The 27273-nt window shown below is 36.0% G+C and overlaps 2 protein-coding genes and 1 long non-coding RNA gene across 3 annotated transcripts; 1 reads left to right on the forward strand and 2 right to left on the reverse strand.

Annotated features, from left to right (window-relative positions):
• Positions 1 to 12046: 12046 nt before the first annotated feature.
• On the reverse strand, positions 12047 to 12710 carry LOC131939959 (uncharacterized). The gene is made up of 2 exons (XM_059298488.1): positions 12393 to 12710; positions 12047 to 12124 (listed from the first exon to the last, which is right to left on the reverse strand). Exons 1-2 carry the CDS (start codon positions 12708 to 12710, stop codon positions 12047 to 12049), a joined length of 396 nt encoding a protein of 131 aa, XP_059154471.1.
• A 326-nt stretch (positions 12711 to 13036) lies between these two features.
• Positions 13037 to 13555, reverse strand: LOC131939960 (uncharacterized). Its single transcript, XM_059298489.1, has one exon. The coding sequence runs from the start codon at positions 13553 to 13555 to the stop codon at positions 13037 to 13039; it is 519 nt and encodes a 172-aa protein (XP_059154472.1).
• A 2964-nt stretch (positions 13556 to 16519) lies between these two features.
• Positions 16520 to 18429, forward strand: LOC131939962 (uncharacterized). The gene is made up of 4 exons (XR_009386505.1): positions 16520 to 16694; positions 17449 to 17561; positions 17848 to 17905; positions 18144 to 18429. It is a non-coding gene; the product is annotated as an uncharacterized LOC131939962 (long non-coding RNA).
• The last annotated feature ends 8844 nt before the right edge of the window (positions 18430 to 27273 follow it).

A 27273-nucleotide genomic window follows, 5' to 3' on the forward strand; every position in this document is an offset into this window, starting at 1 on the left:
TATGAGATTGTACTTGACAAATATTTACTCTCATTCTTACGGGAAAATTAGAGGCATCTCATTAACGCGTTTAAAGTGAACTAGACTGATTATTTAAAAGATATAGTTTTTATAGGTTCTTGCTATATTAAAAATATAAAGCGAAGAAACTGCGTCAATTAATAAATTTACTAGGGTTGCTGCCCCTAGGTTTGAAACAGCAATGTATATAATGTTTTTAAAATGACCATGACCATGAAGATAACCATGACCATGACCATGACCATGACCATGAAGATCACCATGAAGATGACCATGACCATGACCATGACCATGACCATGACCATGACCATGACCATGACCATGACCATGACCATGACCATGACCATGACCATGACCATGACCATGACCATGACCATGACCATGACCATGACCATGACCATGACCATGACCATGACCATGACCATGACCATGACCATGACCATGACCATGACCATGACCATGACCATGACCATGACCATGACCATGACCATGACCATGACCATGACCATGACCATGACCATGACCATGACGATGACCATGACCATGACCATGACCATGACCATGACCATGACCATGACCATGACCATGACCACCATGAACACCATGACCACCATGACCACCATGACCACCATGACCATGACCATGACCATGACCATGACCATGACCATGACCATGACCATGACCATGACCATGACCATGACCATGACCATGACCATGACCATGACCATGACCATGACCATGACCATGACCATGACCATGACCTTGACCATGACAATGACGATGACCATGACCATGACCATGACCTTGACCATGACCATGACCACGACCATGACCATGACCATGACCATGACCATGACCATGACAATGATCATGACCATGACCATGACCATGACCATGACCATGACCATGACCATGACCATGACCATGACCTTGACCATGACCATGACCATGACCATGACCATGACCATGACCATTACCATGACCACGACCACGACCACGACCACGACCACGGCCACGACCTCCGACCACGATCATGATAATGAGCATGACCATTGTAAATTATGTTATAAAAGGGGCTTATTTTTTTTAAATATTGAGGATACTTACACCATGAACATTTGGCTACCAGCATATATATCACGTACTGTTGTGTGATTTCGGGTCGTCGGAGCTGATACGTACTCTGAAATTGTACTTGACAAAATATTTACTCTCATTCTTACGGGAAAATTAGGGCATCTCATTAAACGCGTTTTAAGTGAACTAGACTGATTATTTAAAATATATAATTTTTAGAGTCATTGTTATATTAAAAATATAAAGCGAAGAAACTGCGTCAAGAATATGAACTTTTAATTTCCTCAGTTCTTTGACTGTACACAAAAGAAAACAAAGGAAAAGAAAAATTCCTTTAAAATATAAACTAAACTGTTTTGAAATAGGTGTGAAATAATGACTAATAGTTAATACTTCATCCATGGCTGATGTAAACGAAACAAATACGTTACAGATATAGACTATAATGATCAAAGGGAAACAAATTGTAAATAGTTTCAATTAATAAATTTACTAGGGTTGCTGCCCCTAGGTTTGAAACAGCAATGTATATAATGTTTTTAAAATGACCATGACCATGACCATGACCATGACCATAACCATGACCATGACCATGACCATGACCATGACCATGACCATGACCATGACCATGACCATGACCATGACCATGACCATGACCATGACCATGACCATGACCATGACCATGACCATGACCATGACCATGACCATGACCATGACCATGACCATGACCATGACCATGACCATGACCATGACCATAACCATAACCATGACCATAACCATGACCATCACCACCATGACCACCATGACCACCATGACCACCATGACCATGACCATGACCATGACCATGACCATGACCATGACCATGACCATGACCATGACCATGACCATGACCATGACCATGACCATGACCATGACCATGACCATGACCATGACCATGACCATGACCATGACCATGACCATGACCATGACCATGACCATGACCATGACCATGACCATGACCATGACCATGACCATGACCATGACCATGACCATGACCATGACCATGACCATGACCTTGACCTTGACCATGACCATGACGATGACCATGACCATGATCTTGACCATGACCATGACCACGACCATGACCATGACCATGACCATGACCATGACCATGACCATGACCATGACCATGACAATGATCATGACCATGACCATGACCATGACCATGACCATGACCATGACCTTGACCATGACCATGACCATGACCATGACCATGACCATGACCATGACCATTACCACGACCACGACCACGACCACGGCCACGACCTCCGACCACGATCATGATAATGAGCATGACCATTGTAAATTATGTTATAAAAGGGGCTTATTTTTTTTTAAATATTGAGGATACTTACACCATGAACATTTGGCTACCAGCATATATATCACGTACTGTTGTGTGATTTCGGGTCGTCGGAGCTGATACGTACTCTGAAATTGTACTTGACAAAATATTTACTCTCATTCTTACGGGAAAATTAGGGCATCTCATTAAACGCGTTTTAAGTGAACTAGACTGATTATTTAAAATATATAATTTTTAGAGTCATTGTTATATTAAAAATATAAAGCGCAGAAACTGCGTCAAGAATATGAACTTTTAATTTCCTCAGTTCTTTGACTGTACACAAAAGAAAACAAAGGAAAAGAAAAATTCCTTTAAAATATAAACTAAACTGTTTTGAAATAGGTGTGAAATAATGACTAATAGTTAATACTTCATCCATGGCTGATGTAAACGAAACAAATACGTTACAGATATAGACTATAATGATCAAAGGGAAACAAATTGTAAATAGTTTCAATTAATAAATTTACTAGGGTTGCTGCCCCTAGGTTTGAAACAGCAATGTATATAATGTTTTTAAAATGACCATGACCATGACCATGACCATGACCATGACCATGACCATGACCATGACCATGACCATGACCATGACCATGACCATGACCATGACCATGACCATGACCATGACCATGACCATGACCATGACCATGACCATGACCATGACCATGACCATGACCATGACCATGACCATGACCATGACCATGACCATGACCATGACCATGACCATGACCATGACCATGACCATGACCACGACCACACCACAACCACGACCACGACCACGATCATGACAATGAGCATGACCATTGTAAATTATGTTATAAACAGGGGCTTATTTTTTTAAAATATCTATGATACTTACACCATGTACATTTGGCTACCAGCACTTAGATCTCGTACGGCGACCCCAAATTAATTTTCTTGGTGATTTTTTAATCAGTATAATATCTATCTATCTATATACTACTAAAACTCAAGTTTGGATTCATATTTGAATTTTCTTTCCCGTTTGGTACAGGAGAGAATATGTGTAGAACTGTACAATACGTAATTAGGTAGAGAACAGTTTTCTTTTTTAAACAAACTGTTATTCAAAAATTAATTTAAAGACGTTAATAAATGTATTGATTTATTCATTGGTAGATTGACCACACTAATTATAAAATTTCAGAACTACGACTTTACTTATAGTGACGTCACATGATTTGTTTACTTTTTATAACAATAAAAGCGGCTTCCATCTAAGAGTTTGGTGCCCATTCAAAAGGTTAACGCGTTGTAAAGCTAATTTTCTGTCGGGTGTAGCTTTAACGATACGCACGTTTGCTATTTGTATTACGTTCCAACACTAATATCAATTTTTAACAGCCCTTTTTATTTAAGTATACAATCCATTTCTCTAGTATTAGAATCTAGAATCTAAAGATCAGCTGTCGAAGAAAGTAATAGATCTAGAACTTAGGTCAAACGAAAATTAATTAGTTAAATTAAAAACCCTTATAAAATCACAATAAATTATTTAGTTTCTTTATTAATCTATTTTAATTAAAGAAAACAAGTGATTTATCTATCTAGGTCCTAGATCTAGAACTACGAGAAAACTCGACATAAGCAAACCACTCTATCAAGAGATCTTGGTAATAATGAGTTTCTATACTAAACTATTACAGACCTTCCTTATTTTCTATAAATCTTTGTTTGTTTAGCTATGGAATTGGACAATTTGGGATAAAATGTATTTTGAAATAGATCTAATACTAGGACCTATTCGCGTAAATCAAGTTTCTTCCGCAGAATAAACGTAAAATATATCAGTAAAAACATCCCTTACCTACGATCCTAGATAGCTAAGATGTTAGCCTATTAAGTTACCATGCGGATGGCTTGGGTGCGAGACACATCATGTCAATGTAAATTTTGTTTGATGTGAATGATACAGTTGACTATCGGAATTTGGCGGGATACATGGCAGATGAAGTAGAGTTCACCTGTTTCTGTGTTCTCAGCGTATGAGGGGATAGTGTGGTCAGATCCATGTTCGGCCGGAATAGTTTTTTTAAATGATAAAAACATGTTGTCTGAGACTTGGAGGGACAATGGGCAGGTGACGTAGAGTTAGGTCGGTCACCTGTGACGTCAGCATATGAAGGGATAGTGTGGTCAGACCTATGCTCAGCCGAAATCGGTCTTTATAAAAGAGAAAAACGTCTTTTTGTATGTGGGGTCTGGTTATTTTGTGATGATAAGTGACAGACGTTATGTCATTTATAGATGACCCCCGAAACCCACAGTTATCTAATGATAACGGGTCATCATCATAATTCTTTTGTGGCCCCTGAGGAGCATAGGGCTGCAACCACGCATTTCCAGCGGACTCGGTTTTGGGCTGCTCCCTCTATTTGTGTCCATGTAAGCCCAGCTGCTTTCGCCTCTTCTTCAACCGTTCTTCTCTATGTCTTCCTTGGCCGGCCCACTCTCCTTTTTCCCAGATGGTTTCCAGTCCATAGCATGTTTGCGATGTTTTCTTTTTCTTTTCTTAACGTGTGTCCGATCAATCGCCATTTACGAGCCTTGCTATCTCTCTCTATTGGCTGTTGTTTTACAATTTGCCACATGTGTTTGTTTGATACATTGTCTGGCCATTTTATTTTTAGTATATGTTGTAAGCATTTGTTTACGAATGTCTGTAGCTTATCAGTATTTGTCTTCGTGACCCTCCAAGTCTCTGAGCCATAGAGCAGCACTGCCTTGGCATTTGTGTTTTGCTCCGGAATGACAGGGCCGTGCACCTCCACATTTGGCGCAGTGAGTTGAAGGCCTTGTTGATACGGCATTTTATGTCCTCGTCTGCTCCCCCGTCCTTATTGATCACGCTTCCCAGATATGTGAATGTGTTCGTTTCACGTAAATCTTCTCCATTTAGCTGTATGGGCAGGTCCTGGATGTTATTGATTCTGATGACCTCTGTTTTATTTTTATTGATTTTTAGTCCAACTTTGGAGGCTTCTTCAGATAGCCGATCTAGTTTGGCTTGCGTATGTTGATGCTTGTGAGATAGTAGGCAGATGTCATCGGCAAAATCAAGATCCTCCAGCCTTTTTGTGAAACTCCACTGGATTCCTGTGTCGTTTTGTGGTTTTCAGCATGATCCAGTCGATTACCATCAAGAATATCATTGGCAATAGCATACATCCCTGTCTTACACCCGTCGTCACTGTGAATGGTTTTGTTAGTTTTCCCTTGTGTATTACCTGACTGGTAAAGTCTTTATATAGTTTCTGTGTGATAGATATAATTTTTTGGGTATTCCATAGTGGCTCATTAGCTTCCAGATAACATCACTGTTCACGTTGTCAAACGCCTTTTTGAATGATAACGGGTAATCTAGTATAATCTATAATTAAAAACATTTTTATTGTGAGAATCATATACATCATGCTAAGCAAGCTACCAAAGATATTAAATATTTCAATAAAAACATTGGGAACCTTAATTTAAGCCTCTGTATCGGATATGTTTTAATATTTGATCTATGGCTGATGTAAACGGAACAAATACGTTACAGATAAACTACAGACCATAATGATCAACCGGAAACAAATTGTAAATAGTTTCGATTCATAAATTTACTAGGGTTGCTGCCCCTAGATTTGAAACAGCGGAGAGAACTATATCTTTTTAATTCTTCTTTTCATTTTATTAACACGTTTTTATTAACTCAGCTTCGCGTGTGTTTGTTTGTTGTTAAAATTGACATCGAAAATTAGCCCACTTCTGATTGCTCTATAGATCTGAAATTTGGCATGCAGGCTACTTTCGCCTAACAATTTCAGATGCAATCATAAAAACTAGCAATTAGAGACCGTAATTAGCTTAATTTAATTACGCCCTAAGGACCATAAAATTGAGGACATGATTTCTAAAGATACCGACAAGACTGAAGGCCTATTGACACAGTTACTTCGGCCCCAATCGATGTGAGCGCGCTAGCCGTGATCGTATAGTGGTTAGTACTTCGCGTTGTGGCCGCGACAACCCAGGTTCGAATCCTGGTCGCTCAACATTTTTAGTCCGTGTATTTATAAACACTTAATCAAGTCATACTTAATCAAGTCATTGGATAAAGTAGAAAATAAACTATATAAAAAACGTTTTTTAAAAACCACGTTTTTCATGTGTAGCAACGGACTAAATAGGAGAAAATAAAATACTTAAAAAAAACTTTTAAAAAAACCACGTTTTTCTTGTGGACTAAAAAGTAGAAAATAACTATTTACATTCATTTGATGACAAAAAACGTGGGTCGGGCAGATGGGTCGGGAAATTTGATGGTGAACGTACCCACGTTTTTTGTCATCAAATGTATGTAAATAGTTATTTTCTACTTTTTAGTCCACAAGAAAAACGTGGTTTTTTAAAAAGTTTTTTTAAGTATTTTATTTATTCTTATTTTCAAAATCTTTTGCTACTTAGTTTAAAAAAAAAGGTAAAACCATTTTCGATTCATAAATTTACTAGGGTTGCTGCCCCTAGATTTGAAACAGCGGAGCGAACTATATCTTTTTAAGGGGATATGCTATGTTTTTTTCTATTTTTTTCAGTTTAAGATCTAGAAACTTTTGAATACTTTTATCATATTTGGCATATAAAAGTAAGTATTAAACAGCAAAAAAACGGGGCGAAAACAATTTTGGTTGTCATGGAAACCCAAAAAACCTCCGCCATTTTGAATTTTTCGGTACTTTTAAAAATACTAAGGCTTTTTTATTTATGCACCTATAGCAATCAAATTTAAACTGCTTATATTTCAGTATATATTAAAACTTTTGTCACGACAACTATTTGAAATAATTACTAGTAAAAATTTTACAATGTCTAAAAAATCTTACCCTTTTTAATATTCAAAAGTTTCAAAATTTGCATATTAATTACCAAATACTTTTTTTCTATGAAAGCAATCACAATTCCCTCGTGACAAAAGTTGTATTTTTGCATCAAGAACATTTACTGAAAATATGGTTGGCATTGTTTAATAAATAAAAAAGTAGTAGGCTTTTTAGTGTTAAAAACCTGCGAACTGAGAAAAACCACCAAAAGTAACGAAAACTAGGTCAGGAAAGTACCATATCTGTGTAAACTGCAAAGCCGATTGTAAGCGTTGGGTGTTTCCGAGATGTAGGAAATTAAGTTTATTAAATACATGAGAAATCCAGCTTTCCAATGATGTCAAATACAATATAATGACGGATATAAATCTTTTCATAGAGAGCTTGTAAGATTGGGAAAAATTGATTATTTTTTAATTAATAGGGTCATAAAAATCGTAATTCAAACACATAAAATATTTTTTTCTCTTTTAAGTTATTATTTTCTTTATACAAAAATGGACAAAGTATCCAAAAGTGCAAGAAACCCATCATGACGGAAAACAAGAAATTTTGTGATTTTTTTTCGCGCATATCCCCTTAATTCTTCTTTTCATTTTTATTCTTATTTTCAAAATCTTTACTACTTAGTTTAAAAAAAAAAGGTAAAACCATTTTTCTTTTAAATTAATGTAAGTGTACTGATTACAAATGTAATATTTTCGACATCTCTTTGTCTCCTTTTAGAGCATTTATCTAGAACATCTTTAGCCTTGACACAAAAATTTGGTAATGGCTGTATATTTATTTTCAATGAGCGGACCAGGAAGGTCAGTGGTCGAGAAAGTAAATGCAGCTATCTTATAATGATAAGATTCAAGGAATGTTTGACCAGCTAGGCCTTGCTGTGATCATGTGCATGTCCTAATGTGTTTAGTTAAGATGTTATTATTCTAATACGGACTGTTATTTGTTTTGTAGGGTAGGATTAAAATGTAATGTGGTTGTAGAAACTATTAGATGTTTCGATACGTAATAATTGATAACAATAGTAGTCTCGTTGACCTTAGTATAAGATTTGTTTATCTTTATATAATTACCTATGTGTTTCCTTATTTCTATAATTTCGAGACAATAATGTGCATAATTTTACAAACATATGTTATGCTTACCAAATAAATGAGCTTAATGGCTGCTTACTGAAAAAGGGAAATAAAAAAATTTAAACAATTCATTGCTAAATAAAGGTTGTTAATTTCCCTACTTTGTAAATAATATGCCATAAATATCTATTCTTTTCACTAAAAATTGTAAACATTGTTAGTAGTGTTTTTTCCAGACCTTCTTCTTTGGGGGGGGGGGGGGGGTTCGGACTAAATTTTCCGCAGAGTGGGCTGGGGGCGCACACTGGTAAAAGTATGTTTTCTATTTAAATTGCATTTCCCTTTGGGGTGTGGGGGGTGGGGGAGAAGGGGCGGGGGTGGAAGGTTTGTCGATTTTCTTCGCCCCAACCCCCTGTCCGAAGAGATGCCTAGAAGAAACTTAGATTGTTTGTCCACGAGGAACAACCAAGCAAACATTTTGTAATTAAAAATATACGAGCTAATTACTGTAGTAGTAAAGCTTTTGTATTTGATCACGGATTTATTTTATTTAGATTTTTCTAAGTCAAAGTTATTGTGGTTATGTAGCTTTGTGTTTGAATAAGTAAAATAAGGATTAATTTTTAAAGTGCCGATTACTTTTACAGCCTTAACGCTGATTACGTTAATATTATCTTTTTTTTAATCCAACAAATTTTAAATAAATTATAATCAGGATTTCAAAATTACTGAGTTAAACAGAATAAAGATTACTGTTAAATAGCGAACACACAAACCGGTCACTATGGTCAATCAACATGTCTGTATCGTTGTTTCGAACAACTATTTGCTTAATGAGACCTGCTGGTTCTGTGGCGTCTGCTAGATATAGTCTCCAGTACAACCCGTTGGCGTACATAATAGGAAAGTTCCTGCTAACTTATGTGCACTTGCCTGACACTCTATGACATTCTGTTAGTGCTGCACGTTTTGAATTTTTGTTAAATAGATAGCTATTATATGTTATCTATTTCATATTACATCTATATTGCCCTCCACATAGTAACATTTAACCCCTTCTAATTGAGTGTTCGCTATTTATGCATTTATTTTTTTTTTAATGTTTACAACGCATTTTTAGTGTTAAGAAAATAAATGGAATCCCTAAGAAAAAGATAATATTTTAGCATGATTCATGTGTCCTGGTTCATCTACCAGTTTAAACCAGTAACTACGCTCACAGCATTTCGGTTCTTCTTTTTGTAAAAACATTCAATTAATGGTCACAACATTTTCTTCAAAAATGCAACCAACCATCCTTTTTTTGTTAAGAAACGTAACAATTATTTGTTCATCCAAAGTACATTTTGCTATTTTACCAATTTTATAATCAAAATTGAACCACACTTGCATAAATTAATACATGTAGACCAACAATGCAATATCACAGGTAAGAACACACAAAATCACAATCACTTAATTAGAGACATCATCCACTACACACACGAGAAAAACACACAAGCGTGCATACTCAGTTTAGACCTAGAAAATCCTTCGACCGGTTAGCTCACACATACCTTCACAAAATCTTTTAAGCAAACAGTTTAAGACATGGATAAAAATAATCTATTTAATGCACATAGTCACCTACTGATACTGCTAAACCATAATATTTCCCAACCATTTAGAATAAATAAATCAGTCAACTATGGCTGCCCCTTATCTCCAATCTTTTTTATACTAACACTCGAACCCCTGTTAGAATGCATTAGAAACACTAGAGACATCAGAGGAATCGACATATAAAACCAATTAAACAAAAACATTCAAATAATTATATTTTACGAATTGTTATTTGTAGTTTTAAAGGTCAACAAAAATAAATCGTATGTGTTATTTAAACAGAGATCAATTTATTTAAAACATTTATTACTTTTCTGCAGTTTTTATTTGTTCGTAAAATGCAAAATAATATTATAAAACACCTAAAAAAATATACATAAAATATTGTATGGAGATTCTGAAAAGTGTTAAGACATGGTCTATATGTTTAATAAAAATGCTTAGTTTAGATATACTTAATGTGTGTTACGAGAAAACTACTAGTTTGTATTCACACTGAATACTAAAATTAAGGTTTTTGATATTATGAAAATTGTTTAATCCATTTCTTATGGATTTATTAAAATCGGTAGTTATACAAGTTATGGTCCGTTTTTCTTTCTTTTTTTTTCAATTTAAGATCTTTTGCCTTTTGAATACTTTATCATGTTTGGCAATGGAAGTAAGTATAAAACAGCAAAAAAAAAGGTTAAAAACAATTTATGTTGTAATGGAAACCTAAAAGAAAACCCGACATTTTGAAAATGTCAGTACTTTTAAAAACGCTAAAGCTTTTTTTTTTATTTATACATCTTTAGCAATCGAATTTTAACTACTTATATTTCAGTATATATTATAATTTTTGTCACGACAACTTTTTGAAAAAGCTACTGGTCCGAAATTTACACGTCTGAAAAAATAGTACCCTTTTTAGTATTCAGAATTTCATATTATTTACTTTTTAGCGCAATTTCCATTCTGGAGAATTGCGTTTATTAACTCGTCAAGGATGGATGGATGTCCGAGCTTTAAGTCGTATCTCCTCCTCTACGAAGCAATATCGAGGACTTGTTCCAAAGCAAATATGTTAAGCAAGTTCCGAGGATGATTGTGGGCCAAAAAGATTCCTGGAATTCCTTCCTGGATTTCCCAGAAAAGCCAAAAAATCTCGAAAAATGCAGTTTTTGGGCCATATCTCGGCAACCAGACCACTTAGCGAATTGAAACATTTACCAATCGATTTCTGCCATTATTTAGAACAATATTGCCGAAGAAAGTTTTCAAAAATATCCTTTCGTTCGGTCACAACATTTTTTTTAATTACATTATACATAATACATTACAGTACAATATAGCAAAATCGGCAGTGGAAGGCGAAGGACGAGGGTAAATCATTTGACCTGGCTGGCTTAGCAGCGAACTCCGCGAGCCGCAAGCGAAGGAAGAGGAGCTAGTTTAAAAACAAACTTGATCACTATCTATTTTTAGACTATTATTTGAACATAAAGAAATTGCGCTTAAATTGTCACTAGACTTTTTATTAACTTGTTTTTATGAAACCCATCGCGATTCCCTCGTGACAAAAGTTTTATTTCTGCATGACGAAAAATTAGTGAAAATATGGTTGGCATTGTTTTCCCCGGGGGTTCAACTCAAGCGCTTGGCGTGTAACATTTGAGTAAGCCTTTCGCAGTGTGTGTCCCATCAAGCGCCACTTCCTCCTTCTTATTTGCTCACCCATAGGCTCCTGCCTTGCGTTTCTCCATAATGCTATGTTCGGCACTTTATCCTGCCATCTCAATTTCAATATCTGTCTAAGGCATATGTTCATGAAGGTCTGTATCGTTGCTGATACATGTCTCTGCTCCATACAGCACAACCTTGACATTTGAGTAAGATATCATAATTGTTCTGATAATGGAGATGGCAGATTTTTTCCATATGGGTCGTAGTACTGTGAAAGCGCAGCGGGCTCTATTTATTCTAGCACGTATGTCCTCATCTGTGCCTCCCGTTTAGCTGATCTTGCTGCCATGGTGGACAAACTCTTCCACATCATTTACCTGTCTTCCGTCTGTTGTCACTGGGGCATCCTGGTTATTGTTAATTCTCATCACTTCTGTCTTTTCTTTGTTGATCTTGAGACCTACGCGCTCATAGATGGCTCATAATGCTTCAAATTTTCTTGCATGTTTTGTAGCCTGTGCGAGAGTAAGGCAAGAGCACCCAGATCCTCTAGTTTCCCCGTGAGTGTCCACTGTATAGCTTTTCCAGAACTGGCATAGGCTGTGCTTGTCACCCAATCGAGAACCAACAAGAAGAGACGGGGGGGGGGGGCGACAGCAGACATCCTTGTCTCACATCTGTGTTGTCCTGGAACTCTTTAGACAGTTTCCCAGCATGGCTAACTTGGCATGAAAATCCATTGTAAAGTTGCTGGATTATTTCCACTAACTTAGCAGGTACACCATAGTGTCTCAACAGATTCCATATTGTTTGCCTATCCACACTATCAAAGGCGTTCTCAAAGTCAACAAAGCAGATGTAAAGCGGCGGGGCTTGCCAATCTATCGTCTGTTCTACAATAATTCTAAGAGTGGTTATCTGATCTGTAGAAGATCTTTCCTTTTTAAACCCTGCTTGTTTCTCTCTTAGCTTAAGGTTAATCCCATCTTTCATTCTGTCCAAACTAAATCTGATAAGGACTTTACTTGGGATGGACAACAAGGTAATGCCCCTCCATTTTCCACACAGATAAGTCACCGTTCTTAGCACTTCAAAAGGATGCCCTTCTTCCAGTCGGTTGGGATCTGTCCTGTGTTTAAGACCAAGTTAAGTCTTGAGATCTCCCTCACTGGCTTCTGTTTCGGCCTGCTATGCCATTTCATTCATAAACAATCTCTTTTCATTTCTTAGTTTTATTTTCACCTCTTTAGCCTTTTCGTTATATCGAGAAGCTGCTGCTTGTTTCTGCTGCCGTGTTTTTGCTTGATTTAGTTCGCTCTTTAGGCTCTTTTTTTTGTCCTCCTTCTGCCATGTATCGTCTGTGATCCAGGGCTTCCTCTTACTAGAGCCTCTTTGCAGGCTTCGATAGTGGCTTGCTTAAATATTTCGCAGGTGTGTTCAACTGAATCAAAATCTTTTTCTTCTGTGTGTAGAGCTTCAAACCAATTTTTTAGGGTGACCTGACAATTTGTCAAGTTATCTTGTGTCTTAAGTTTACTTGCATCAAATCTTCTGCGTGGATCAATTTCATGTTGCCTCTTCTTCGCTTTTAGCTTCATTTTCAATTTAGCAACAACCAAGCGGTGATCAGATCCTATGTCGGCTACTCGCTTTGTTCTCACATCCTGCAGTGAGGCCCTCCAACGACGCCGTACCGCGACATGATCAATCTGGTTTTCGGTATGATCATCTGGTGGGGGGGGGGGAAGTGTACCGCCGATAGTAAGCTCATTTGAGGCACAAAAGTCTGTGAAGAGTTCACAATTCTCATTCATTTCCCCTAGGCCATTGGTTCCCATCTCCAATTCCCTGTTTCTGTTGTCTCTGCCTACTTGGCATTTAAATCACCCATGAGGATAAGCATGTCGCGCTTGGGTACCTTATCAACCACCGACTGAAGCTATTGGTAGAAGCGGTCTTTTTCTTCATCATTTGCGTTGTTCGTAGGAGCGTATCACATGATAATGGAGGTGCTTTCAACTATGACAAAAATAAACTATTAACTTTATTTTTTCAATTTCAATGTCCTTTTCTGCACAATTTTTATGTAATTTTTTTTTAAATACTGTGTTACTTTTATGTCTTTATTACCAAATTCTTTTTAAAAAAATTACAATATTGTTATTATGGTTTTAAAAAAAGGCATAACGTTGATACTGTTAATGAATAAATTGAATAAAGAAATTGATCACAATATTGTAAAATAGGTTAAAGGTCTATTTTTTAAAATTGTTTAAAAAATATCACGACACCATTTTATTTCAGAAAGTTAACAACTAACAATTATTGAAGAACCAATGTGTCTAACTATTAAATATCATAAAATCTTTACCTGTACGTTGAGGTGTAAGGACAAGATATTTTCCTAGTCAATTATAACCTATTATTTTAATGGCACTGGCGATAAATAGAAGATGATTGCAGTAGGAATAGCTATAGTTATAGTTATGGTTATGGTTAAAGCTGTGGTTGTGGTTATGGTTATTGTTAAAAGATGTGGTTGTGGTTATGGTTGTGGTTATGGCTGTGGTTGTGGTTAGTGTTAGGGTAAGGGTAAGGGTAAGGGAAAGGGTTGTGGTCATGGTCGTGGTCATGGTCATGGTCATGGTCATGGTCATGGTCATGGTCCTGGTCATGGTCATGGTCATGGTCATGGTCATGGTCATGGTCATGGTCATGGTCACGGTCACGGTCACGGTCACGGTCACGGTCACGGTCATGGTCATGGTCATGGTCATGGTCATGGTCATGGTCATGGTCATGGTCATGGTCATGGTCATGGTCCTGGTCCTGGTCCTGGTCATGGTCCTGGTCCTGGTCCTGGTCCTGGTCCTGGTCCTGGTCATGGTCATGGTCATGGTCATGGTCATGGTCATGGTCATGGTCATGGTCATGGTCATGGTCATGGTCATGGTCATGGTCATGGTCATGGTCATGGTCATGGTCATGGTCATGGTCATGGTCATGGTCATGGTCATGGTCATGGTCAGGGTCAGGGTCAGGGTCAGGGTCAGTGTTTAGGGTCATGGTCATGCTCATGGTCTTGGTCCTAGTCCTAATCCTAGTCCTAGTCCTAGTCCTAGTCCTAGTCCTAGTCCTAGTCCTAGTCCTAGTCCTAGTCCTAGTCCTAGTCCTAGTCCTAGTCCTAGTCCTAGTCCTAGTCCTAGTCCTAGTCCTAGTCCTAGTCCTAGTCCTAGTCCTAGTCCTAGTCCTAGTCCTAGTCCTAGTCCTGGTCCTAGTCCTAGTCCTAGTCCTTGTCATAGTCATAATCCTAGTCCTAGTCCTAGTCCTAGTCCTAGTCCTAGTCCTAGTCCTAGTCCTAGTCCTAGTCCTAGTCCTAGTCCTAGTCCTAGTCCTAGTCCTAGTCCTAGTCCTAGTCCTAGTCCTAGTCCTAGTCCTAGTCCTAGTCATAGTCATAGTCATAGTCATAGTCATAGTCATAGTCCTAGTCCTAGTCCTTGTCCTAGTAGTAGTCATAGTCATAGTCATAGTCATAGTCATAGTCATAGTCATAGCCATAGCCATAGCCATAGCCATAGCCATAGCCATAGCCATAGCCATAGCCATAGCCATAGCCACAGCCATAGCCATAGCCATAGCCATAGCCATAGCCATAGCCATAGCCATAGCCATAGCCATAGCCATAGCCATAGCCATAGCCATAGCCATAGCCATAGCCATAGCCATAGCCATAGCCATAGCCATAGCCATAGCCATAGCCATAGCCATAGCCATAGCCATAGCCATAGCCATAGCCATAGCCATAGCCATAGCCATAGCCATAGCCATAGCCATAGCCATAGCCATAGTCATAGTCATAGTCATAGTCACCCCATGCGAATGGCTATCTCTGTTTTTGTCAATGATCAGATCACTGAGTAACTAATAGATATACCCGCACTTCCTGTTTGGATCAGCCGACTTACTCAATGATAATTGCTCCGTCTCTAAGCAGTTTGAATCTATAAATAGAATAACAAAAGGAAGGAAACGAAATTTTAAACTGATTTCCGCCATTAAAAAAATAACATGAAACCTACAGTTCACGACACATCGCATAGGAATTTAAAATAAATATTAGGCCTATAGGTTTAATACATATTGCATAGAATATAGAAATATAGATCTAGTGTTCTGGTTAGTAGTTATTTCAAGTTTATTAGAATATAGTCTAGAATCTAATCATACGGCTGCATAAAAAGAAAGTTTGAAGGAAATAGAATAGAGGAATCTAGAGAGGCGGAGATAAGAAGGTTAAATTAGTAATTTACATGATTTTTATTGTAGTTTCACTGTTTGTTAGGCCCAATTATTAAATCTTTAGATCAGAGGTCCAGCTTGATCATGTGTGGTATCTATTGTGGTGCATTGGAATGAAAAGCCCACATACTTAAATATAGAATCTAGTAGGCCTATACTATAACTGTACTGCCCTATACTTTAAATTTGTTGCCACAAGAAAAAAGCCTATTTACTATTAGGCCTATTAGTTATAATTTAATTAAATTGAAATATTTGATTATCTTTATAGTTTATAGTGAATGCATGCTAATGAGCATTATTCAAGCTGCTGTTATATATTTAGGCTCATAGGCCTATATACTCTATAGCTTAGGCTATATACTATAGACTATATATTATATACCAATATTGTGCATAAAACTTAAAGCATGTAAGCATACACAATAATAATTATCATTAGACCTATAGTAACTTAGACTCGTACTGTTTAGTACTACTTTAATAGTACTTTTAAACTATTAGGCATAATGAAATAATGATTAATGATTTCAGTGTTTTCCGCACTCGAGAGGAAAGAGGTTGCAGGGAACTTAGAGACTAATCTTTGCCAACATACTGGATTTCTGGTGATGACAATAGCAGCAGATAGTATGCGGCTCAGTTAATACTAAAAACAATTGATTTTACTAATTAGTGGTAAGCTCTTTTTTAAAATAATATATTATAACATGGTATGGCAAAGGTTCAGGTTGTCCAATAAATGGTAATTAGAGTCAGGTTTAGGACTATAGTTTAATGCTTGGTTAGTAATATGCATCAAGTTGGGAAAGACATAGAAATGGAAATACATAGAATTTAATGTGTTCATTCGCAAACGTTACTATTTACATTTTTTTAGGGCTGCTATTTATTGCTGAATAATAAAATCACTATACTTATCCACTATATTATGTTTAAATAAAGTGAGTTTAGATCAGTCGAGTAAATAAATTTAATAGCAAGACATAGCTAAAATTTACAATGAATATATATATATATATATATATATATATATATATATATATATATATATATATATATATATATATATATATATATACATATACATATATATATATATATATATATATATACATATATATATATATATATATACATATACATATATATATATATATATATACATATATATATATATGTATACATATATATATATATATATATATATATATATATATATATATATATATATATATATATATATATATATATATAATTTGATTGCTATTCTATAAAAGTATGTAAATCACAGACCAAACATTACTTTGTATTGTGTCTACAACTTAACGAAAAATGCTACTACTTTGATGGATTGCACTAAATAGGGGTTAGCTTTAATTTAATAATTTGTGAGATATTCTTGCTAATCTATGTGTAAATTGCTTTTCAGGACTATGAGTGTGTGTTTGGCCATCCAGATTTCATAACTACAACTGATGTTCAATTACCAGGGATATTAATCAGTCTCCGTGGACTATACACTGTGCCTAGTTTCATCCTCAGGTAACTGTACTATAGGCATAACCCATTTTTTAAAGTAATTATTATAGCAAGAGATAGCATTGTATGTTATAATAAATATAATGGATTTTAATCCAAAATATTTTATTAATTATTGTCTTTTTTTAAATTCTAATAAATCAGTGAGTATACAACATAGAGGGTATTATATTTGAATGATAATTGAAACACATATTGTTATAGAGCTCAAAACTATGTACTTATCTAATATAATTAATATACTGAAACAGTTTTATTGAAGCATATTATTTCATATTTTACCACACAGAGACTGATGTGTAAGCTTAAAGTAAAGACATCAAATCAAAGTATCAGCCATCAAGAGGGTAAATATTGATAGTCTACTTCATTAATCTTCAATATGAATGAACACAATTTTAAATCTATAATCTTTGCTGATAATGTTTGTTTCTTGTTATTCATCATGTTCAGTGCTTTATCTTTTCAAAGTAATTAGTTATAGTAAAGAAATATTAGAGATAGTAATATAAATTTGTAATTTATTTTTCTTGCAAGTTCCACAAAAGAAAGTATCAAAATATTTTGCCTTTATTTCATTTACAGAAAAACATTCAAAATCATATTGTGATACACAAGTCAAGCAAGTCTGACCAGCATTTTGATACAGGCCAAGAAAAAGCTGGATACTTGATTGGAAGGGTCGCACAAAAAGCATGGGTTATCACTAGGGAAACAAGCTCGCAATACAGTTCACTGTTAGGACAGCAAGCCAAATACTTCTAAACTTATTTGAATCATTTTTGCTGTTTATTATAATTCATCCAATTGTCTTATTAAATATATAAATTTATATATATACACAATTCCTAATATAGAATTTCTAAAAATGTTTTATTGTAATATTTAAAAATGAAACAAACATGTTCCCAGAACACAGCCACATAATGTCAACATGTTCCCAGAACACAGCCACATAATGTCAACATGTTCCCAGAACACAGCCACATAATGTCAACATGTTCCCAGAACACACAAAATGGCAACATGTTCCCAGAACACAGCCACATAATGTCAACATGTTCCCAGAACACAGCCACATAATGTCAACATGTTCCCAGAACACAGCCAAATAATGTCTACATGTTCCATGAACTCACAAAATGGCAACATGTTCCCAGAACACACAAAATGTCATTATGTGCCCAGAACACACAAAATGGCAACATGTTCCCAGAACACACAAAATGGCAACATGTGCCGAGAACAATGCCCCTTACAGATGACATGTTCCCAGAACACAGCCCGTAGTTGGTCTGCCATAAAAAGTTAACAATACTTTACTTTTTCCTTAACAATTTTACAAGCAGGTAATAAAGCCATAAATCTTTACTGTGGATATAGCCAATAAATAGGGTAACCTTCACTATATGCAATTTGTAGTTTTCAAATTCAATGCCTGTCCCATGCATATTATTTAGCCTATTGTTTTGGGTCTTGCTTCATTTAATCAATAAATTATATAGGCATGAGAATTTTCATTTTAATCTGCAAAAGCTACATTCTGTACATTATTATTTTCAAACTACATCATATATTTTTCTCTTCTCTGATAAAAAATATTCCTCATATTGTTTGTGTCAAGTATTTTATTTTTATCTATGCAATGCTATATTCTTATTTTATGATAATTACTTTTATACAAATTCTTTTGAAAACTGTTCTTTATTGGTTTGTATCATTTTCTTTATTTCTGAAAAATAAAACTTTGTTTGGGAATCCTTTTTTTGTTTCTGTACAAATTAATAAATATAAATACCTACCAGGCTTAATATCCAGTTACATTAAACAATTAAGTAGGGCATATTATTAGTAATGGTAAATTATATACTAATTAATGTGATTTCAACTCTGTCAATGTTGCTACCAACTCCAATAATTAAAACTGAAGCCATTTACTATGAAGTAAAACTTGGGTGTAATCCAAATCCACCCAGTTGCCGGGGGCAAGGTACCAAGCATGATGTCCAGTAGAGGGTTAAGAAAGTATCATTATTAAATCACTATTAACCCCTTATTTACGGAATTATGTTCTGAATGAGATTTTTACTTAAACAACGTGTTACTATATTGCTTTTGGCACATTCAAAGCATATGTCGAAGGAAATTTCGTTTCATAAATTTTTAATGGCCCTAACAGATATTGGTACTTATAAGTACCGTCAGTAAACTAGGACATTTTTTTTCAAAATTTTTTTTTTTACAAAACAGGAACAAACGATAAAATTTATTAACTAATAACATGGCAATCATCAAAACAACCACATTTTGTAATTTTCACACATAAATACAGCACAAAAGTATATTTTGAGTACGATTTTTACTGGATTTTCTATGGGAACACATCTTAGACCTCATACACAGCAAAAGTAGTCGACATGTCATGCTCCCTCAATCTTGTCTGTGGTCTTTCTGGTGTAGCAACGGTTGCCGGAATGAATATGCTTTTGCTGGAAACTTCCAATAACTAGTACAATGAGCCGCATAAACAAACAAAAGCCTAGTCATTCAGCACACAACTACTAGTAATACTAGTATAATTGTAGCCTACTAGAATGTTATGACAAGTCTACACTACAGTGCAAAGTTAATAAATAGAAGTGAGCTCAATGTGTTTAGGATAGCAGTAGTGGATTACTCTTTTCTGTAAACTGATTAAAATTTACCTTATAGATCTATACTATATGCATAAGTATGGACCATTACTAGTCTACAGGTATACATTACGTAAATGCTAGTTATTGTTGGCAAGACAGTTTATTGCAGTAAATATAACTAACAAATTAAATCTAACTACTAGAACTAGGCTTTGGTATACAAATGCAGTAAACTAAACCTTGTAAACGAGCCTGCAACTGATACCTTTATTCTTGTTATTTTTTACTAATAGAAATTAACATGTAATTACAATATTTCTTAGGTAAACCTTATGCAAACCTTCTTATAAATGTGTAAATATCATTTTTTGAGTACATTTCGATAATTTATTATCAAGACAATATTTATGTAACTTCACTTAACAAATCTGCCATTTTCAAAAAACCTAAAAAAATGACCGTGTGCCCTGACGGTACTTATAAGTCCACTTGTAAACATCGATCTAATACAAAGACAATTTGATTAAAATTGTATAACTAGATGTTAAACGCGTTTGCCTGACTATTGAAGGTGCCAATAAAAAATATTTGGGGTTGAAAACTTGAAAAATAAGGTAAAACAAAGGGAATTCAGGAACGTGTGTGAGAACTGTACAGAACAATTGTGAACTACCGATATAGCAAGACATTGAAAATGGCGCCACACCATTAATTTTTTTAAAAAAAATTGATACCTCCGACTACCGGCGACTCAGGGGAGATAATCCTATTAATTACCACAATAATTTTTAAAATTCGTATTAAATTAAAAATAATACAGGCACTTTATTAAAGTGGTACTTATAAGTACCGTCAGTAGATAAAGGGTTAAACCCCTCCTCGCCTACGCCATTGCTTGTATGCATATGGACGTTATCGGAATTTACTGTATTGCTTATAAGTCGAAAATGCGAAAAAGACACGTTCAACATTACTAGTTTGAAGAATAACATTCATGTTAGCCGAAACAGGTGTATTCTAAAGTTGTTTAAATTCATTTTATTGTTCATTACGATTATGTTGTCGTAAAATATGGGCCTATTTAAAAAAAAAGCATAACTAAAAAGTGTTTAAACGCATTTTCTTCTTAGAAAAGCCGCACATGCATGATATCATTAACATTACGGCAAATCAAACCCTTGAAGAAGCCCCATCAACCATTCAATTATTACGATGGGCAACAAATAAAACGCCCGCATCAAGGTACAGTCCTTATGCTATCGACATTAGCTCAACCCCGGCAACTAACGTGTCCCAAAACCAAGAATTGAAATCTTGACCCATTATTCTGATTAATTAATGGTTAAACATCTTTAGGCATCTGAAAACGTTAGTTTTTAATCTAGTGTACTCAAAAAGGAACAACATAAAGCTTTATGCCGCCTTAAAAACCCAATCCCATGTTACGCAAGGCGTCGATAGAGAAAGAATGAGGCTTTGAGTCAGAACAGGCAAGGGCTTAGATAACTGCCAAAATACCTAATCTGTAGACCTCACAAGTCTAGACGATATATTTGTGCCTCTGTTTTTAGACTTTCAGAACAAATGCATGTGATGTGGTCAGTAGGTACATAAAAGAGAAAAGTAGTTTTAATCTAGAGACTTCAAACATTTCTGAAGGACCGAATTTGAACTTGTAGGCCGTGGTGTCGATGCCAAAGTTTAGCGTCGTCCGCAAAGATAAGCTATCGTTATATCATCTCTATGCCCATATTGTGACAGATATTTACAAATGTGTCTAATATAGGACAGGATACATAGCTACTCAACAGAGATAAGCGCAATCACTTGTCCACGACTTAAGAAACCACTTTACTGCAAAACCCACCTAAATGGAAAATGTCTTAGATGTGTGTTTTAATACAAATGTGTACCTCGTCGCGAGTTAGGACCTGTAGGTAGTCTGTTACTACTCTATATCTAAAAACAATAAAAAGATAACGTGAATTTTATTTGTTCAATTTCTTGGTTAACTGTATTTGTTGCATCTTGTTCAATTTTGTTAATATTGATTAACCTAAAGGGTTCAAATGTAACAAAGAAAATTGTGACTAAGTTTCCGGGTGCGGGTATGCGGACACTAGTAAAAGTAGGCCCTATATATCTATTTATATTTATAGAAATGAAAGTATGTTTATCTGTTTGTCCTATATGAATTACTACATCTTTTTCATCGGATCGCCATAAAACTTTGTGAACAGAGTTTTTTCCAGGAATCTATTCGGAGGGGGGGGGGGGGGGGAGAAGCAGAGCCTCCCCCCACCCCTCGAAGAAAGTCTATCGACCCCCCCCACCCCCGAACGAAACGGAATTTATATAGAAAAAAATACTTTTAACAGTGTCCGCACGCCCCCCCCCCCGGAAAGATTTCGCCAGGGCGGCACCCTAGCAGGAAGCAGAAGCGTAGCAACCTATTCCGGCAGCCGGGGCGAACTATCAATTATGTGCCAACCCTATTCAAACGCTGGCAAAAAGGCGCCCATCCCTACATACACTCCCCTATATAAAATAATTGAGGATATCAGCCATGTATAAATCTGTTCTCTTAAATTTTACTGAAGAATGATGATTTTTTAAAAAAATTGTCTACCCTTTTGGCGCCCCATTCGATCTGGGGTCTCTGACAGGAAGCAATGCAATTTTTCTCCATAAAAATAAAAGCCAGATGCAATTTGACACTGTTCGTACGAGAGTCATAAAATTTTGGGTAGTTGGTGAAAAGGGTTTCGATGGTGAAAAGGGTTTCGAGAAAGAATAAAATTCTTAAGTGTGGCACCCTGGGAGGGTTCGATTTTTCTCATTATACGATTATGAGCTCAGAATCCAGAGGGGAATCCAGAGGGGCTATCTCATCAATTGCGGTCATAGGTAATACTAGATTCAGCAGAGGCGCAGCGAGGGGGGCGGGGGGTACATATGTCCCCGGGCGCTAACCCTTGGGGCGCCAAAATGGTTGGAAAAATTTAAAAGCTCATTTTAGCTATAGGTTTGCATTACAAATATTTAAAAAATACGGTGAGGGGGCGCCAAATTGAAAGTTTGTCTCCGGCGAGAGGGGGGGGGGGGCGCCAAATTGAAAATTTGTCCCCAGGCGCCAGAAATGGTGCTACGCCTCTGAGATTCAGTGACAAAACTACACCAGGTTCATCCGCCAGCTCCCCGGCGGTTGAGTGGCCCAGAGCGGCCAAGACCCATCTCGGGCGACACTACGGTTTAGATGGGCTACTATAAATGTTCACTAAGTAGAATAATGAGCGCCCGCCGGCGCCCTGGCAGTTGGCGAAAGCGAGCGCCCCGGGCTCTACAGAGAGTGCCTCCTTAAAGAGCACCCTACAATAGGGACACAGTGGCACACGACATTTTATAACTAAACCGAATTAGGGGCGCCCCTGCGGAAATACAACCAGTGGCTCCCTGGAGCGCCAAGGGACGCGTCTCTAACACATGGGCGGTCGCCAATGTGTGTTCTACCTCACTATTACAGAGGTTGATTAACGTACACTCAAGGCTTTCATACAGTGAGCCTTGGTGCGTCTAGGCGGCAGTGTGGACAAACCCGCGCCCCAAAAACGAATATGTGGGTTTGTTTGTTTAAGCATTATCAAAGATTTCATTCGTTTGTCATTCAAATTTGAGAAGTTAATGCTAATACCCCTGTGGTGGTTTCTACGAAAAAAAATTCGATTTGGTGGCGCCCTGGCAGGGTTCCATTTAGCTCCCCGGGTTTTCCCGTGAGTACTATGGTACCTTTGTTCGTTTTAATAATTGCGAAACGCTATGAATATGATGGGCTACTATAATCGCTCACTATACCGAGTGAGGCGCCTTCCTACCTACGCCCACCTACCTACATACCTAACTCCCTGCCTACGTACCTACCTATCTACTAACCTGCCTGCGCTGCTGCCTGCCTACCTACTTTCCTACCTACCGTTATTCCTGCCAAACTGCTTTCCCTCCACCCCGCCTGTCTACACACCTCACATCCTACTTACACACACACATATCTTCGTATGTATATATGTATGTGTTAGTGTGCTCTAGGACTATGTATTTTTACATTTTTGTTGTTACGTAGAACTATTCAGTATAAAGGAGTTTCCTTTTTTTTTTGACGTTGTAACTGCCGCTAAAATATTCTTTTTTGTAAGTGCATAAAATAGTGTAGGTTTATTAACAAAAGTAAATTTTAGTATGTATTTAAGTGTATATAATCATTTTCGTCAAGCCAATGTGTTCATAATCTTAAATTTAAAAACCCATGAAACTCGATAGCCAAAGATTTAGAATGAGAATAATTGCTATTTAACCAGTAACACCTATTCTAATTATTGTAATAATATTTTTTTAAAATAAATATACACAGAGATAGATTGTTTTCTTATATAATTTATTTAAAAAGTCAACTGTATTTCATAACGAAAATTAACACAAAATACATTCGAATAGAAACTGTCAAGGGAGACTACTCTAATATTTGTAGGAATAATAGTTTTTATTTAGAGTTTTTTTTATTATTAGAAGAAAAGTTAATCATGTAGGTTCTATAAAAGATTACCTTGCATTTAAAAAAAAAGATATTCGATAGGTTTAGAATGAGAAATAGTCAAAATTATTTATTATATTCATTAGTTGTTTTTTTTTAATAATATAGTACAAAGACCTGTTTTAATTATTTTTTAAAAATCTTATTTTAATTAATAAATTATAAATGAAGATCGAGGATCTATATTTTTTTAAAAATAGTTTAACTGTCCCTAAACAATTGTATCAATCGCTGAGAAGGTCATAGTCATAGTCATAGTCATAGTCATAGTCATAGTCATAGTCATAGTCATAGTCATAGTCATAGTCATAGTCATAGTCATAGTCAGTCATAGTCATAGTCATAGTCATAGTCATAGTCATAGTCATAGTCATAGTCATAGTCATAGTCATAGTCATAGTCATAGTCATAGTCATAGTCATAGTCATAGTCATAGTCATAGTCATAGTCATAGTCATAGTCATAGTCATAGTCATAGTCATAGTCATAGTCATAGTCATAGTCATAGTCATAGTCATAGTCATAGTCATAGTCATAGTCATAGTCATAGTCATAGTCATAGTCATAGTCATAGTCATAGTCATAGTCATAGTCATAGTCATAGTCATAGTCATAGTCATAGTCATAGTCATAGTCATAGTCATAGTCATAGTCATAGTCATAGTCATAGTCATAGTCATAGTCATAGTCATAGTCATAGTCATAGTCATAGTCATAGTCATAGTCATAGTCATAGTCATAGTCATAGTCATAGTCATAGTCATAGTCATAGTCATAGTCATAGTCATAGTCATAGTCATAGTCATAGTCATAGTCATAGTCATAGTCATAGTCATAGTCATAGTCATAGTCATAGTCATAGTCATAGTCATAGTCATAGTCATAGTCATAGTCATAGTCATAGTCATAGTCATAGTCATAGTCATAGTCATAGTCATAGTCATAGTCATAGTCATAGTCATAGTCATAGTCATAGTCATAGTCATAGTCATAGTCATAGTCATAGTCATAGTCATAGTCATAGTCATAGTCATAGTCATAGTCATAGTCATAGTCATAGTCATAGTCATAGTCATAGTCATAGTCATAGTCATAGTCATAGTCATAGTCATAGTCATAGTCATAGTCATAGTCATAGTCATAGTCATAGTCATAGTCATAGTCATAGTCATAGTCATAGTCATAGTCATAGTCATAGTCATAGTCATAGTCATAGTCATAGTCATAGTCATAGTCATAGTCATAGTCATAGTCATAGTCATAGTCATAGTCATAGTCATAGTCATAGTCATAGTCATAGTCATAGTCATAGTCATAGTCATAGTCATAGTCATAGTCATAGTCATAGTCATAGTCATAGTCATAGTCATAGTCATAGTCATAGTCATAGTCATAGTCATAGTCATAGTCATAGTCATAGTCATAGTCATAGTCATAGTCATAGTCATAGTCATAGTCATAGTCATAGTCATAGTCATAGTCATAGTCATAGTCATAGTCATAGTCATAGTCATAGTCATAGTCATAGTCATAGTCATAGTCATAGTCATAGTCATAGTCATAGTCATAGTCATAGTCATAGTCATAGTCATAGTCATAGTCATAGTCATAGTCATAGTCATAGTCATAGTCATAGTCATAGTCATAGTCATAGTCATAGTCATAGTCATAGTCATAGTCATAGTCATAGTCATAGTCATAGTCATAGTCATAGTCATAGTCATAGTCATAGTCATAGTCATAGTCATAGTCATAGTCATAGTCATAGTCATAGTCATAGTCATAGTCATAGTCATAGTCATAGTCATAGTCATAGTCATAGTCATAGTCATAGTCATAGTCATAGTCATAGTCATAGTCATAGTCATAGTCATAGTCATAGTCATAGTCATAGTCATAGTCATAGTCATAGTCATAGTCATAGTCATAGTCATAGTCATAGTCATAGTCATAGTCATAGTCATAGTCATAGTCATAGTCATAGTCATAGTCATAGTCATAGTCATAGTCATAGTCATAGTCATAGTCATAGTCATAGTCATAGTCATAGTCATAGTCATAGTCATAGTCATAGTCATAGTCATAGTCATAGTCATAGTCATAGTCATAGTCATAGTCATAGTCATAGTCATAGTCATAGTCATAGTCATAGTCATAGTCATAGTCATAGTCGTAGTCATAGTCATAATCATAGCTATAGTTGCAGTTGTTGTAGATGTAGGTGTAGGTGTAGGTGTAGGTGTTTGTGTAGATGTAGGTGTAGGGGTAGCTGTAGGTGTAGGTGTAGGTGTAGGTGTAGGTGTAGGTGTAGGGGTAGCTGTAGGTGTAGGTGTAGGTGTAGGTGTAGGTGTAGGTGTAGGTGTAGGTGTAGGTGTAGGTGTAGGTGTAGGTGTAGGTGTAGGTGTAGGTGTAGGTGTAGGTGTATGTGTAGATTGAGTTGTAGAAATAGGAGAGATACCCGCATAAATATATTGAATAGTACATGTACTTTTCA

The sequence above is a fragment of the Physella acuta genome, unplaced genomic scaffold (genome assembly GCF_028476545.2).
Source record: "Physella acuta isolate Inbredline_101_S28 unplaced genomic scaffold, ASM2847654v3 ptg000305l, whole genome shotgun sequence".
Taxonomy (NCBI): domain Eukaryota; kingdom Metazoa; phylum Mollusca; class Gastropoda; family Physidae; genus Physella; species Physella acuta.

Coding starts and splice junctions, on each gene's coding strand:
- LOC131939959 (XM_059298488.1), bottom strand. CDS start 12,710: ATGAAAGATGGGATTAACCTTAAGCTAAGAGAGAAACAAGCAGGGTTT. Junction 12,125..12,392: donor AGTTCCAGGACAACACAGAT/GTGAGACAAGGA, acceptor AACAATAACCAG/GATGCCCCAGTGACAACAGA.
- LOC131939960 (XM_059298489.1), bottom strand. CDS start 13,555: ATGGGAACCAATGGCCTAGGGGAAATGAATGAGAATTGTGAACTCTTC.